Source organism: Hoplias malabaricus, chromosome 1 (genome assembly GCF_029633855.1).
Source record: "Hoplias malabaricus isolate fHopMal1 chromosome 1, fHopMal1.hap1, whole genome shotgun sequence".
Classification (NCBI taxonomy): Eukaryota; Metazoa; Chordata; class Actinopteri; order Characiformes; family Erythrinidae; genus Hoplias; species Hoplias malabaricus.
In genome coordinates this window covers 40706585-40724224 of record NC_089800.1, presented here as the reverse complement: position 1 = coordinate 40724224, position 17640 = coordinate 40706585, and the positions used below count along the sequence as shown (strand labels likewise).

The following is a 17640-nucleotide window of genomic DNA, read 5'->3' as shown; positions in this document are numbered from 1 at the left end:
GTGAACACTTCACTAAACATCATTCCACTTTGCTCCGCAATTGCTACAGCAGAATCCAGCCTTTTAAAGTGGGTATGTGAAACTGTATCCTTCATATTTCTGCAGGCACTTACTTCACTCACGAAGCTAAAGGAGCAGAGGATGCAGCAGACGCAGACACGGCCATCATCAACGCTGAGGGTGGACACAACAACACGGACGACAAGAAGGAATACTACATCTAATTCTGACTGGAGCCACTAGCACCCCACCCCTGGACCAGCAGCCTGAAGGGGGTCCTGCTGGGTGTGGGAGGGAGGGGGTTGTGTGGCTGGGGGGCTCGAGTCAGGTCTGGCTGTATTTTTTGGATTGGGGAGTCGACCCTGTGCAGCAGAGGAGGAAAGAATGGAGAACAGGAGCGGAGGAGGAGGGCTGCCATCAAGACTGAAGGGGTGTAGGATGGAGGAGCACAAAGGAGAGCTCACTTTTAGAGAAGCTTCACCATCCGACACCTCCCAACACCTTCTGCCGGTGCCAGTTTTGTTCCGTTTTTTTGACATTTTTCGCGAGGGGGGGAGGGAAAGAAAAAAAAAAGAAAAAAAAAAGAAAAATTTTGTGCCTTGTTCTATTTATTTCGATGGAAAACACCTACTTGCTCATTCTCGCACCCCTGAGTTGTGCACTGCTGGCTCCCTTTGTACAGCAGGCCCCACCATCATCGCTGTGCTTTTAATAAGTTTTTTTTTTTTTTTTTTTTTTTTTTTTTTTTTTTGTTTAAAACATGCCAGCACACAGTATATACACTCCAGCATTGACAGAATGAGAGGAATACAAACACACACACACATATTCAGTCTGGGAGGAATTGAACAGGTTTTCTTAATAGCTTGTTGTCCAAGCGATATATATCTGGTCCCCTCATATTCCTGTTCCAGCCCCCACCGCACCCTCCCCAATTACCCACTCCCTTCAAATCCCAAGATATTAAAGCTTAAAAAGTGGATGACATTGTTGTGACGAACCTGAGCTGAAAACCATTACAGTTCTCCTGTGTTGTTGCATTATTTAATAGCTATTCTGTGTGTGCAAATAATCCGCTTGTGTTAGTATTCATTCATTTGCGCTGCACTGTAAATGCCCACCTAGCGGTTTAATGATAATTGCATCCGTGCATTAAAAATGAATGCCAAAGCAAATACATTAAACTGGCCAGCGTTCAAACGGAAAGAGGGGCGCTCTAATGCCAGCAAGCTCACCTCCCAACCATCCCCCACAAAACATTCGCTCATATCATAAACTAGACTTGCTGCAGACTATAAAGGAGCCTGTGTTCTATTTCTGTTCTCAGATGAAGGCATCAGGTGTAGTCCGCAAGTTTGGCAAAGAGCCACTGGCTGTAAGACTATGGTGTGTTTAATTGCTTAAGTCTATTCCCCACAATAAGGCATAGAGTAACAATAACAGACTTGAGTTCAAACACATTCAGCCTGAATCTTCTGAGCCATTCGCCATCACATGTCCTCCTACCAGCGCAGTTCATCTCAAACCCACCTCTGTATCCTCAAATCTCTTCGTTACACTCCAGTACAAAAATAAAAACGGAGCAAAAACATCCAAAAAGGCAAAACCTTAAGTGCTAAAGAGCATCAACAAAAATTGCAGATAGACTTGAGTCTATGACAAATTTTGAAGAAAAGCTTATTCCCACTATTCGAAAAGGTTCAACAGGCATTTCTCAGTAAGTAAATGAACCACAAAGAAGTGTCTAAAGAAGCCCATGAGGCTCATGTTTTTTGCCTGATCAGAGACCAGACTGAAATCCATGCTAGAGTAAATATGGTTAACACTAACACTAATACACTAACCTGGAAATAATAGGAGTAGTGACTCTTCTTTAGGAAACCATCAGCAAGTCTTCAACATTTTCAAAAATCAGAACAAAAGTTACTCAATACTAAATAAATTTATCCATGTGTTTGATTCTTGCCAATTAAGAACTTATTGTTGTGTCATTTTAGGTTTGTCCCATTTTATTTTTACACAGGAGTGTAGGTCTCAATGTTCTGTGCTCATGTAATCCTGTGGGGGCCTTATATATACATATATATATATATTTTTTCTTATTCCTTTGTCGGACATTTTATCCTGTAATTAAGGGGAGCTAGGGAGCCACATTACGATGGGACACACACACACACACACATACACCACAGCAACTAGTGTAGAATACATAGAAAGTAAGATACAGTACAGTATTTGAGAGGTTTGAATATATTGTTGACTTTGAAATTCTCATGGCTGCACATTTGTTTTCTTGGACAATAGAGTTTACCTGACTTTGTGAATTATAGAAATGCTACTACTATTTTTTTTTTTTTTGACGATTATTATTTTAATTATTATTATATAATGTATAATGCAATCTGGCCAAGTCTATTTAACTGGGAGTTTAACATCTGGGACCTATTATTATAATTTGAAAAAAAATAAAATGAAATAAAAAGCTAATATATGATATATTTAAGCTAGTTTCATAGTTAGCCAGCGTCGCTCTTTGCTCATTTACCTTGCTTTCCTACTTTTTTGTTGTTCTCGTTTGTTGTACAGTGTTTTTTAAAAAGGTTTTATTAGGCGTCCGTGGGCTTTTTCCCAACACACGATGCCTCCATTTTCAAATGGCTTGCCTGCATTGTTGAAGGAATTTAGAGCTGAATGGGAAAAAGTGTAGAAAGAACATTTCTAGCATTTTCTTGTCATCAAATGCTGAGGGCTACGGGATACGAGAACCCGACTGTCACAGCTCCTGTGCTTTACGTTGCGCTGGCTGTGACATAAACGACAGTGAAAGAAGGCCACAAGGAGCACTCAGCTAGTTCCAAATCTTGTCATATCGTTCATGCCTTTCGTCTCAACTGTGTTACGTTTCTTGACCCGTCACTGAATCTGAAAAACACATCAAATAAGGAGCTCAAATTTAGCTGATGCTTTTCTTTTCAACAAAAAAGAACCACCAAGAGTGTTTCGTCACTGTCATCTCTCTGAAATCTCTGGAACTGTATAGAGCTTTACAGGAGTCAGGGACCCTTTAATTATTTCAGTCAAAACAGCCATGTACCATGGATTTAACAGTCTATTTCAAGCTTAAAAAACCTAAAATGTTTAACTTATAATATTAGAATTGATTGTCCAGTCAACATTATTATTACACCTTTCAATGTTGAAAGGCTGGGAATTTGCTCCAGTTCAGTCCTAGAAGTCTGCTGCATTTTCAGGTTCTCATAATCCAAGTGGACTCAGTGATGTTGAGGTCTGGACTCTGGAGTGGCCTTTGTTCTAAGGTCATCAACAACTTCTTTGTATGATTTGAAGATTGTCTTTTTTTAAATCCATTTCCTTTTTTCAGTAACAGAGTGTTAACAGCTACACATCCTCTGGTCCATAGCATAGATCTGAGACCACACTGAAGTCTGATTCCCTGCCTTTCAACAATATAACCTTTAATGGTTGTTTAACTAATGGTGACAGATTAGTGGCCTACTGGCTCTTGCACGGTTGTTAGGCATGACATTTTTTCTGTTCTACTTTAACTCCAGGTTTGGAAAATCTTAAATTTTTTATTTTTCTTCGACCCCCAATTCCATAGACAATTATAACCATACACAAGATAAGATGTAAAATATCCTATGCCAATCCATTAGAGCTTCACATAGGACCCACCACCCTCTCTTCCTACCTGCAGCCACCAAAATTCCTGTTGAATCCTACACCTCAACAATAAGGTTCCTGTGGCTGTTTTTGATCCGATCAGTAACCAGCTATCCTTAACATTTATGGTTACTCATTGAGCCCATCACACGAGTACCCAAACCACCCACTGTATCACTACTGTTGTTGGTATTTCGATGAATTAAGCCCACAACACCTCCAGAAGGCTCAACAGTGAAGTCTGGCGTCACAAACCCACCCACCTCCCAGCCAGCTTTACAGTCCTACCTTACCCTTTACCATCAACAACTGTAAATCCACACTGGCCTCCCTGGTGACTACGGCTGTACCTAGCCCCACTGGCACCATTAATGCATACTGAGTGCCATCAGTTCCATGTGAACTTTACATGCTACATCACCAATAATAACAATGTCTGACAAAACAATAGCATAAGTTATTCCCAGAAAAATAAAAAGATATAATGATCGTTTTTGACTGCAAATTAAAATGGTACTCAATTTTGGAATTTAAATAAAAATCTATATTTCTATCCATTTCTGTTGATCCATTCTATATTAAATGTTTTTTATAAAATTTAAAAGGCAGCTGCCATTTCATGGTGTAAAGAAATAACTGAAAAAAGGTTTCAAAGTTGACAGTGACGATATTCCTCGCTTCAGGCCTATGTTTTATGAAAATTAAATTGTACGTGACAAATAATAAATAAATAAATAACAACAGCATTCCATATGTTGTTTTAATTTTCTATCTCAGGTCTGCGTCTACAAATCCATTTTAGTGCATCTCAGGTAGAATGCGAATTAGGCCCCATAGCATAAGACATTAATAATCAGACTTTCATATTCATTATTTGAGCATCCTGTATCTAGTGTTTTCCATTCAGTAAGTTCAGTCAGTATTTGAAATGCAGTGCACTGTTTGAAATGTTAATACTTTGTATAGCTAGGTCACAGCAAAATGATAAAAGGCTTGTGAAAGTGATCTAAAAAGTGACTTTTGAAATTCCACCTTTTCACCATTCACCTTGGTTATGTTTCTCAACCATCATCTGCATCACCCAGAGTGAGTTGGTGTTCATTGTTCAGATAGATTTTTCAGTCCCAATATTTTGTCTCATCTCTGTAGTTTGTATTTCTGTGTAATGAGAGATATCAACATGTTTCCATCTCCTATTTGTATTTGATCATGAAAAGTACATTTTTAAACAAAAATGGAGCAGTACTTGTCTTAATAAAAAAAGATATATTAAATGTTCAAACGCTATTTCTGCTCTTTCTTTCACAGCTCTGGTTCTTTCATTATCCCCCTTTTTACAGTGCTTTAATGTCTGGAATTTTGGTGCGTGCTAAAAAGCTTTCAGAGGAGAAAATTAGGCTGGACTTCAATTGAGTGAGAAAACAGTGGATCAAAGTTGCTAATTATTTCTCAAACACTGACACCTTCCACACCAACGATGAACTATCAGAGAAAATACAAGTTTGAATGGGTGTTTGTCAAGGCGTGCCAAAAATTACAATCTAATACAGAGGAAGAAAGGCTTAAAACATTTTAAAAAAAGCAGCAAAGCGGTGCATTAGACTGTTTTCCATAATTGTAATTCCTTTGAACATGCTATAGAAGTTATGTCATACTTCCCATGTTTGAGCATATCCACTGATTCATGGCAGTACAGTACAGCTAATCTTCTGCGTTGGGCTTAAACCTTTTGTTGGAGACGTCTCTGGAGAGGTGATTAGCTCTAAGCCTGAAAGACGTTGTCAACTGCTCTCGCATCAGCACCCGCATCACTTCCTGCCAAATCTTCAGCTCATTTATCTGACACTTGTTTACCTGTGTGTAAATCAGTTCAAATTTCAGTTTTAAGTCATGTCTGGAAACTAAACAAGGGCTTTTTTTGGAACGGCAACAAACAACCCAACTCAGACTTACAGTGTAGTCAAGGACAGGCCTATTTACACATTACAAACGATGGTTTAACATGTGCTACATTCTCAGGTTTATATTAAGCTATTAATGGCTGGTAACATCAGTACTAGAAGCCTTTACAGTACCATTTTTACAAGAGGTTACAAAACAGGCTTTACAGAAAAGCAAAAAAAAAAAAAAAAAGGTTCGTTTACTACATCATTTGAACACAGCAGCTGTTCTTCACATTGTGTGAAAATTTCATGATGAATGGACCAACAAATCAATGGGGCTTTATAAGAAAAACTTGAACCATGCTGGAGCCACATAAATTCTGGGAACTAGTGAGAAACAAGCATTTTGGGATCTAAGACACTGGTGTGGTGCGTAATAAGGAATGAGGTCTTGCAGGTTCTCAGGAGAAAGACCAAGGAGGGCTTTATACATCAATAAAAAAAATTCTATAAAGTCAATACAGAATTTGACTGGAAGCCTGTGCAATGGTGGTAGGCCTGCTCTGATATGATCAAATTCTGGTTTTACTAAAAAAGGGCCCTAGCTTCAGCATTAAGAATTAGAGTTTAGTCAAGTTCCTGCTGGAACATCCTGAAAAAGGCATGTGCTATTTTACTGTTCAGTTTTCAATTTTTGTTAATCTCAATTTGTCATCAGGTTTGACTGATATGTGCAATTACGTATCCTCTTCATAAACGTGGATGTGAATGCCATGTTTGCTTATAACTTTGCCCAGTGACACGTTGTATATTCCGAGCAATAAATGGCCCTAAGATGGAGCCCTGGGGGATTCCATATCTCACATTTGTATAATTAAAAGATATATTCTCTAATATTTCTAGGAGAATAATGTGGCCTGTTGTATCAAAAGCAACATTAAGGTTGAGTAACATCAACACTAAGCAGGCAAAGTAGCATTAAAAATGTTTTAAGAGTTTTCACAGAGCATTTAAAGAACCTCCATCTTAATAGGGTAACTTATAAGATTTTGGAATCAGGATTTAAAGTTGCTGTATATGATTTCAATCCAGTACACTTTCTAAATTAATTTTTAAAAATGCTTTTATTAAAATTTGGTGACAGTTCCCTCATGTTTCCTAGCCCTCTGGTCTGTTTTTGCATTGGAAAAATGTCAGATGTTTGCACTCAGTACTGGCTTTGTAAATGGGACCTAAATAAAGTAGCACAAACTGAGAAAACCGCACTATTCTAGCCAATCAGCATCAAGGGGGCTTTTTGTGCCAAGACACAGGACAGGAGTAGGGGAGGAGCACAAGAAAATGTGTTTCTGGCACATGCAACTTGAATGAATTTGGGGGCGGAGTTTCTGAAATAGCACCGAATTGAGGACTGTGTCTGTTTTGCTGTAGAGTTTAATCACTCTACACAATTTTGTACAGTGCCTTTAATTAGATGAGCTCAGAAATGTTATTCAGTGTATTCTGACACAGCATCACTGGACATTGTGCTCTGCGATTTTAGATTAATTTCACAAAATCTTTGGGTCACTACTGACTTTATGTTAGCAATACTAGCCTCATTGTTCCAGCACAAACCTAAGGAAGTAAAGATTGGAAATCTTTTGCTGGTAGAGGTTTGTGTATTTTTATTATTTATTTTTTTAACTGAAACATTCTTAAGACTTACTTTTCTGAAACTACACTGAAAAAGATGCAGATTGATTTGTTCTTGTTAGATCAGTTCACTAAAAAATACATTATTTTCAAAAAAGTGTAACACTTGTTTACATGCAAGTATGATTATATTAAAGCTTAAATGGGTATAATATTTTATTAAAATGTTTATATTTATAAAAGTGTTGCTTTAAGGAAGACTAGCACTGAAACTTTCTATATGCAGTAAATGTGGCTCTTTTTTGGCAGCACTCCAAAGGACCCCATTTTGACACCTTTATTTTTAAGGGTGCTGGACTGAGGAAAATAAGACTGGACTGACCGACATGTCAAGGGGTTGAGGAGGTGGCAGACTGGACTCAGTGTGGGTTAGAGGTCAACTTCCGCTAAAGAGGGTCATTGATTTGTCTGTTGCCCTTCTGTCAGCTTCACTGTTCCAGTTTCCCAGCGTCAGGGCATTCCACTTTGAGCACTGTGGCAAACACTGTTTGCTGTGTGAGCTTTGTGGGCCACTGTGGTTAATCACTGTCATCCTGTCCAGCAGCGGTCATCAGATTGGACGCTGTGTGAATTCTCAGTTTACTTCACCAGTCCAGAATGCTCAACAGCTTGATGGCTCCCCAACTAAACTCTTTCAACTAAGATTTCTTAAAGGATTTTCAGAAGTAAAAATTGCAAACTATTCAAGTAATTCCATGATGATGATGACCCTGCAGTTTGTGGGCCATGTTGGAAAGCCACTGTCATTCGGGGATGAAGAATATTTTTGGGATAGACTGTGATTAATTTGACTTATTTGAGTTAATAAATACAGCTGCTGTGTTTGAGCCTTGTGGTAATTTGAAATAAGCATGTCTGAGATGTCTTTAAGACCCCAGGAGCACTTAGCACTGTTAACTTGTGGAAAAAGGGTAGATTATGTCCCACATAAATTTTATAACCTAAGTATCAGCAAAATTGAAAAAAAAAAGGATGCATTATTTTTAAACTGGTTTAAGCTTTCAAGTGTCCTTAAATGTAACACCTTCACCTCATTCAGTGCACTTGGATCTGGGTTTTGCATGATAGGATCGAATTTTCCATTTCACCTTAAACTGATACAGCAGTTAGTTCCTGGCCACTTAATTTTTAGATTTTTTCCATACTTAAAGTGAGCTAGTCATCCTTTAGCCATATGACAGAGGTCAATTTCTCACCACAGGAACACTTCAGTGTGTTACCTTCAGTAAGAATAGCCACCAACCGACAAAAATATCACTACCTTGCCTGCGTCATCACGCTTACATATCTAGTGCCTGGTCAGCAGGGGTCCCTACTTATTGATTTACGTTGCAGGTGGGCTGATGTAACATACAGCAACAAATGTGCTACAGTCAGTAACTGTAAACCTAACAAATGCACCAATATGGCAGGTTTCTAAAATAAAAAAATTATTGGGGACCCAAGCAAAGAGTACTTTGTTAAAATGGTAACTCAGATTACAAAATATACCTACACTGTTAGAATGGACCTTGCATCTCATGGACAAATATATTGGGGCCCCTACACATTACACCTAAAGGACATCAAGAAATTCCAAAAAGTTACAGCATCAAACTTAAAATCAGGGAGCTCTTTAGAACGCTCCATTGTTTCACAAACAGATTGCAGCACTAGGTGCTTGATTATAAACACCTGTGGCATAGGACTGAACAAAACACCTGAATTCAGTGATTAGGTAGTGTTTCCCAATACATCTGTCCAGACAGATAGTTAATGTCTCCAGAATTCAGTGATGTATTTAAATGAAATGGAGCAGAAAGTAAAGGAGAAGTTTGACTTTTACATAATACTTTCCCCCTATATTTCTATGGGCTTGTTTATGCGCTGCATGTACTCTGCATGCATTTTTTCCTATGTATTTGTGCCCATTCTTGGAAAGCATATAGATATGGGCAGAACAGAGCAATACCACTGAAAATCATGGGAGCAGTCAGTCAAAAGTTCAAGCAAAACATAACTAAAAACAATGCTTCAGCAACATGCTCCAAAATATTTAAGGGCATCACCAACCACCACCAAGTCTATTCTTGTTGTTGTTTTTTTTTAATAAGGAACAATACTTTATCAGTCAAACTGTTTACTCTGAACTGCCCTCTGTTGATTTATTGCTTAATATTTATGCCAATTTTAATGGGGCATAGAAGTATGTGGGCAGTGAACATTTGAAATGGACGTATACATTTACGAATGTGCATATAGATGTGCGTTAAGACAGAATTTTGTGTACCCTGTATGAATTCACCATGTAGATCTTCATTTGTGTGGAACAGTCACAATCTAAACAACTGTCTAAAGATTAATAGCAAGTAGCAGTCATCAGGGTCCAAGCATTAAACACCAATTGGAGTAACTATAGGCCTTCTAATTAATACATAACATTATATGATTATATATATATATATATATATATATATATATATATATATATGTAAAGCGTCTTCAAATTTGAAGTATGTCAGGTTTCACAAGCAGTAGTTTAACAAACCTGGAACATATCAGGAAAGCTGTAATATATTTTGTTGCTGTATGACAATCTGAGGTTTGATTTTTTTACATTTTAAATTGTGTCTCAATTATAGTATCTTATTTTGACTTAAAAAGTCATGTTATTATGACTGTTTCCCAAAATTCAATATTTAGAAAATCAGATTTATTTTACTGTCTTCATACAATGGGGAAGTGCACAGCAGCCTGATGGGACTTCTATAATCTGAGACTGAAGTAAACAAAGACAGAAGCCATTCAACAATAAGAAGATTATTGAGCTGATAATCAGATCCAAAATGAGAATGATGATTCGTTTTCATCAGATGGCGCATGGGCCGACGCCACTGAAATGTATTTTAATGGCTCTTAATTGGAAAAGCTGGGTCTCCATGGAGAGCATATCAAAGATCATTTAACCTCATCAAGTAAACTTGCTAATGAACCACCAATAACCAGACTGCATAAACAGACCAGATCAAAAACAGAGGCTGAGAACAATGTAGCAGCGTGACTTCCAACAATGGCACATCTCCTCCACACAAACCTGCACAACCTAGGCGGGTTAAACTTTAATTAATTTAAAAAAGCAATTAGGCCTCAACAAAGCTAAATAAGATGCTGCGGAGATAATGGATTGGTTTGAGTGCTTTGATTGTGCAGGTACAGATTTGATGAAAAGAGAGCAGGGCTGTGCTAATGCAGTGATGTTTAGGGCACACTATATGGGCAAAGGTTTGGGTACACTGAAGGGTACTTAAAATGTAATACTCATGATTTTTTATTTTAATTTAATCCACAAACACTTACGGATATCAAAGGATGTTTCCTCACCATCTGCAGTCTGTTAGCAGACTGGAAACCTTTACGAATCCTAAACGTCACAGCAGAGAAACTGCATCTAGAGTTGTTTAGACAGACTACCAAATGTTGAAACGTATGCCAGAAACTGATTTTTGGATATTGCATGATTCCTGCTCCATAGGTGGGTAATATTGACTTATTTTTGCTGATTAATATGACTTAAGGTGGAACTGGGAGAGTGCTAACTGCATCAAAGTAAACACAGGAACTAAACAAGTTACAAATTAGTTTCTGTGGTAATTCAAACAGCTCACATAAACGTACAGACAAGTGAAACTTCACCCCTCCAACAACTACCCAATTCCACCTTAATAGATGCTGAGCATCTAGGATTTGGAGGAACTGCTGTTCTCTCATTGTTTACATTCAGGTGTCATATTAAGGGGTGATGTTTTCAGGGGGTGTCATTTGTGTACCACAAGATTTCAGAACTGAGTCACTGTGGCAGTAAAGCTATGAGCCAACAATGAAATAAATAAAGCCTTTCTGAATTACACTTAGCACTGACCAACTGGGATATTCATAATGGGGCAGAGCTGTAACACATATGACAGTCAGGGGGTGTCAAAAAATGTGGTGATTATTAGCTACAGGACTTAGCGTTGTGTTGGCCATTTATCAAGGCTTTTTCTTTCATGCCAAGTGCTTTTCAACACTTTCTGAAATGCAGCTGGCGAAATGATCTTTCCCGGTTGCCTTTGCCCACCCTAGGGATATTGCTAGCATTAAGTGCAAGTGCCTGTCAAGTGTCTATCCAGCATTTATTTCTGCCTGCCATTCACTACAGCCTCACATACACACACATCCTGAGTCCTATTTGCCAAATTACAGCCTCCTTCCTTTTCTTCCAGTGTCACATTCTTGCTGTTAGATGACTCAACAGCAGTGTGTGGTAAGGTGCCCTCTCAACTGCGGCAGGTTGCCTCTCCCACTGACAGCAGCCATGAGAAAGATCAAGCTCTCAGATGCAGAACCTCTGACAGAGATGAAGATATTTATTTGCCACCTGCTCTGGCTGTGTGGACCGTGGAGCCGGAGTGAGGCTGCAGAGAGAATCTGAGCCAAAGTGCAGGTGCCTGCCCTGGATGGAGGAGGCTCCTGCTGCAGGGCTTTACCCTTTACATGACCATAGTCCATTTTCTGCTGTTTGTAATGGAAGGAACAATTTAGCAAATTCTTTTGCCAGTTATTTGTTGCTCGTTTTGCCTTTCACAGGTAGAGGGGGAACAGGAAGGAAAAAAGAAATGGGGGGGGGGTGACTTTCCATTATTTAATGTAACAAGAAGTTTTGTTTTGTTATGATCAGCTTTTCTACACTCTGTCCATTGATGGTCTTAACCATTGTAGAACAATGAAAAGGAGGAAGAAAAGAAACAGATTGACTACAGTCTGTAATTAAGTAATAGAATTAAAATGCTCCTGTATGGTCAATTGAGAAGAGAGTGGATAATGAGTGTTGACACATGAAGTTGGTCTTAATATTGTAATATGACTGCATATGTAATGGACAAATATTGGGACACAATTATTAAATCCTGGGGTTTCATTCAGTCCCATTGCCACAGGTGTTTAAAAATCAAGTACTCAAGCACCTAGCCCTGCACTCTTTACAAGCATTTTTGAAAGAATGGGTCTTTCTAAAAGACTCACTGAATTTCAGCATGATTCTATAATAGGATGCCAAATTACAAGAAGTCAATTTGCAATTTGTTTCTTCCCTTCTAGATTTTCTATTATAAACTGAGTGGTATTTTGGAAAAGCTGAAGCATTTATAAACCACAGCAGCTCAGCCACAAAGTGGCAGAATGACATAAAGCTGCAGAGCAGGGTTGTCGAATGCTGAGGTTCAGTGGTAAAAGTCACCAGCACTCTGCTAACTCTATAACTGCAGGGTTCAAAACATCCTCAGGCATTAACATCAACTCTGAAACTGCATCAGGAATTTCATGGCATGGATTTTCATGGCAGAGCAGCTGCATGCAAGCCTCACCAAGTACATGAATCAGATGTGAGATGGAAATCCAAATGCTTCAGCATACCAAGACATTTACGACAATTACATACTTCAGTTTTGGGAACACATTGGGAAAGGCCCATTTCTGTTCTTGCATGACTGTGCCCCAGTACACAAAGCAAGGTAATAAACCATAAAGACATATTTGGGGTAGTTTGGTGGGGAAAAGCTTGACTGTCCTAAAAGAGCTCTGACCTTAACCTCAACAATTTTTGGGAGGACATAGAATGGAGAACACAAGCCAGGTCATACCTTCCAACATCAGTGTATGGTCTCACAAATGCCCTTCTAGATGAATAAGCAACAATTCCCACAGACATACTCAAATCTTTTAGAAAGCCCTCCCAAAAGAGCAGAATCTCTTATACCTGCAAAAAAGGGACATTCCAGTAGTATCTAATTACCAGTTTATCTTAACTGTCCCAATTAGTTAAGATTCCTCTAAAATTGAAGATAGCGTAACAATGACAATCAATATCAGCAGAAAATTCTGGATTTGGGGCAGGAGTTTTTTTTTCTTTAACAATCTAACAAATCTATCCTGAAATTGCTCTCCATGTGATGTTGTTTTCTGCTCAAATATAGAATTTTAATTTTAAAGTCTTACATACTGGCAACTCAAAAGTGTCCATAGGTGTGAATGTGAGAGTGTGTGTCAACCTGTTAAGGACTGGTGCCCCCTCCAGGGTGTCTACTGCCTTGCGCCCAGTAATTCCGGGTAGGCTCCTGACCCACCGCAGCCCTGAACTGGATAAGCAGCTATAGAAAATGAATGCATGAATGATAAGGAAACACTGCCATCACTAAACCACAGTCCCACAGAGATCCCTTAAGTATTCCACTGGTTCTTTTTCAAAAGAGAAAATTGAATTCATGAAATGTTTGCACGGTGGATGTTCAGGGAAAGCAGTTATTTACAACAAGGTGAAGTAGTTTAGACCGTTGGGGATAAAGGTCTATTAATCAAAAATGACATGGCTTATTTAGGGAAGACACAATCATTAGTTCTAGGCCCCATACATTATTAAGCAGCAACATTTACCCATATGCCAGTTTCCACCTGGGCTTTGGATCACACGATGGGATCCTGAGATACAGCACTTTTCCAGATGTTTAAGGCAGTCCTTGATGTGACATCTAAGACTAAGCTTATGGCTCCAACTTGGCCATTACGACTTCCCATTGCCCCTCTATAGCTGAATGCACAATGATTGTAGTTTCGCTCATCTCATTTCTTACAGGCCCCCAGCCACTTAGGGATGCTTCTCGAGGACGAGAGCAGGACAGAGAAACAAAAAGCTTTAGCCCTGAGTGACCCACTGAGATGGATATCTGCAGTAACTCCCAAACAAGAGTGCTTTGGACACAAGCCATACTGCGATGAACATAACAGGATAATAACAGGCCTTATTTACACAGTCCATTCTTTAGTCATTGATGGGACAGAGACTAGCCAACAGTGCAGACAGATGTGCTGTAATCTAACAGCCATATAACACTACACTAAGCACATAGTGTGGTCCCAAATTTTAGCAGAATCTTTTTAAATAATTTTAAAAGGTTGGATTTTTTCCCCCACTTTTCAGAATAACGCCGGTAAAATGCATCATGCATTAAGTCTTCTAATTGAATATGAAAACTCAGCTTTAATAAAATAATAATAATTAATAACAAATACATTTTACAAAATAATGCTCGTAGTGAAAGTCTACAAATTTACATATTCACCATGTGAAAGTATATAGACATCAATCCATACTAGCAAATTCAGATTCTTAACTGTTCCCTGACACTGGGATTCAGGGATGCTCTGCAGTAATTGCATAAGCCCAAGATCAAGATGCCAGAACTAAGCCTTGTAATTGCATACTTACCATCCAACAACCTCAGTGGCTGAATGCCATCAAACATTCACAGAAACATTTTAATGCAGCTAGCCTTTCCAAAAGAATTATTATCCTTAATTTCAGGGGAGAGAAACACATTCCTCATTTGCAACCTCTATCTTGTTCAGGGTCATGGGAAGAACACACCTACCCTCTCACAGGCAATGACCTGAAGCTGTGTGACAGTGATGCTATGGAACATTTTGGAATAATTTTATGTTAATAATATTGTTCATACACACTGCCTCTGAAAACATCTTAATCAATGTTTTTTTGCTACCATGACATAAAAAAAGTTGATTATGATGTTTTCAGAGGCAGTGTGTATGAACAATATTATTAACATAAAAATATTTCATATTCCAAAATATTCCATGTTAAAAGAATCTACTGCTACAGCATTTTCTTTGGGCTAAAATGAGCAGAAATACATCACTAGAGTCTGACACTATGTACTGGCTGAAGTATAAAAATAGCATTTATAAATAAATGTTCACTTTTTAACTTAAATCCCTTTTTTTTTTAAAGCAGTGTTTTCCTTAGAGGCTGCTGGTGTGTTTGCAGCATGGCTGCTCCACTGTGAGTTAAACTGAAAATCAGAGCTTTGCTTCTTGTGGATAATCAAGTCATCAGCATGCAGATGCTAGAGCCAGAGGTACAATCTCAAATGTATAATCAGGGGTGAAGGATGTGAATGGAGAGAACGAGAGAGTGAGAGAGCATAAATGTGAGAGAGAGAGAGAGAGTGAGTGTGTGAGTGAGTATGTGTGTACATGCATGCACACTGGCCTATTATTCCAGCTGAAAATGGCATCCTCTAAAATAAGCAATTGTCTCCTAAACTGCCTCACTTTCCTGTGCTTCTGTTTTCACCTTTTATGAAGATATGTCTTTGCACATCCAAGCATCAAGTCAAAACATCTTGCCCACTCACAGATGTATTAATTGTCTGCAAAGGTACTTCTTAGAGTTAAAGGTTTTATTGTTACATTTCTGAAATAAAAACTCAAGGAATAGCAACCTTCCACAAACCAACTAGGGGAGGGGAAACGAGCTGTGCAAAGACTTAAGCAGTGAGTAACTTGGAGAACAGCAGTTTATTCAGCATCTCTGCACAAGCAATTAGAAGAGTCAAATGTCTCTTTCCAAAGTACTCAGTGTAGGGGTTGTGTAGGGATCTCAGAATCATGGCTGGACTGGCAACCATAATCAGCTGTTCATTCATTTATTAGAATTGGCAATATTTTAAACCCATATTTGATTACCTTTTATTGTGCCAAAATAGGACCACAGTGCCAAATTTCATGGGAATTTGTACTTTATTAGAGGCACATGAAAAATCACTAATGAATAATCCTCCTATAGAACCTGAATTACTGTTTGTACAGTAATAAAAGGATAATGATAAACCTTGAGACAGATGTGAGCAAAGAAGCACCGAGCCCATCATGGAAAATAAATACAAAGGGATTAGCAAAAAAGTAGCTTATACTTCATGTGCAAATGAATTAAATCATACCTCAGTAAATGGACATGAGACAGTGGAGACATTTGCTGGTCACCGAAAAAATACTGAAAGAAACCGTGAAAAGCCCAGCAATTCAAACCCATGTTTTAAAAGCTCCAGGGTCCGCGTGGGTTGGAGTCCCGCTCCCAATGTCAGTGTCGGTTTCCTCCCATGTTCAAAAAATAAATAAATACGTTGGTAAGTGGATTGGCTACTCAAATGTGTCCATAAGTGTGAGGGTGTGAGTGAGTGTCGCCCTTTGAAGGACTCCAGGGTGTGTTCCCACCTTTAGCCCCGTGATTCTGTGTAGGCTCTGGACCCTGAACCCATGATGCAACTACAGACAACGAATAAATGAATGAAAATGGTATGAATTATGTGATTATAGGAAATGAGGCTAAAGCAGATAGCACAGATAGCTATAAGTCTAAAAACATTGAAAATCTCTCCATTAACCCATCATCCACTGCAGAGAAAATCAGCCCTGTGTAGAAGGCAAGTCCTCACCAGAATCTAAAGCTGTGCTTGTTAGCAAATATGAAGCAGCAGCCTCCGTTAGTGTTTTATTAACTGCATTTAGCCTGCTAACACCAGTACTGTCACCTACCACCAACAACTCTACGTTAAAGAGGACATAAGCTCCATATTTTACTATTCAAATTAGTCAGAATGTGCTTTCATGCTGCTACCCACTTCTGTTCGTTTTCCACTTAAAAGCCCTTTGTTCAGCATCCTAAAACTTCCTGTGATTGTGTTGTGGTGTCATTTGTTTACCTGAAGGAACACACGCCTGAAATAATGTTTCAGTGGAAGGGAATATATTTAAGGTGAAGCTCCTCTCACTAATTGCTGGTTTATGCGCCTCACTGCAGCAAAACAAGGTCGAAGGGTTGAGATCGGGCTTTGTAGCTGCTAAGGACCTACAGATGTTTTAGGTGTTTGTTAAGAACATATTCTCCAATAAGGAAGAATAATCCAGAGGGGGCTCATTACATCTGTTTATTTATTTATTAAATGTATATGCCTTCCACCTCTTATTCTTTTTTATCTTTTTTTTTTAACCACAAAATTTCAATCACAGCTCTGGGCTGAATGATGTGAAGTAGTGCTTTAGGTCTCTCTCCAGTGAGCTATTTAGACCTGTCTGCTGCTTCTGCTACTTGAGTCAGCCCCCTGTTGAAGAGGCCTGCAGGAGCAGGATGGTTTAGATTACAAGATAAATCCACACAAGCACCCTGAATGAACCTGGGCGAACGAGGTGAGATAGAGTGGTGGTGGGGGTCGTGGGGTTGGGGGGGTGGCAGAGAGAGAGAGAGAGAGAGAGAGAGAGAGAGAGAGAGAGAGAGAGAGAGAGAGAGAGAGAGAGGAAACAGGTGAGAGACTGGGAGAAAAGAGAACAGGGATGAAACGAGAGAAAGCTACTGCATCAATAGGATCTGCTACCATCTGCTATCTCTAACTGCACCTGGTTTTGCTTCATTTTCAGGTCCTCATCAGAAAGTATTCTGATTTCATCTCTAGCAAGGTACAGGGCAAATAGCATGGCATTGAACTTAACTTCAGGCTGGTTCTTGTTTCAT

General features: G+C 38.9%; 1 protein-coding gene across 1 annotated transcript in view; it reads left to right on the top strand.

Annotated features, from left to right (window-relative positions):
• The window catches only part of cadm1b (cell adhesion molecule 1b), a 252083-nt gene extending 251822 nt beyond the window's left edge, over positions 1 to 261 (top strand). The window contains exon 11 of the mRNA XM_066681700.1: positions 106 to 261. Within this exon, the coding sequence (XP_066537797.1) occupies positions 106 to 224 (119 nt within the window). The 3' untranslated portion in view covers positions 225 to 261. The remainder of the gene's footprint in view (positions 1 to 105) is intronic.
• The last annotated feature ends 17379 nt before the right edge of the window (positions 262 to 17640 follow it).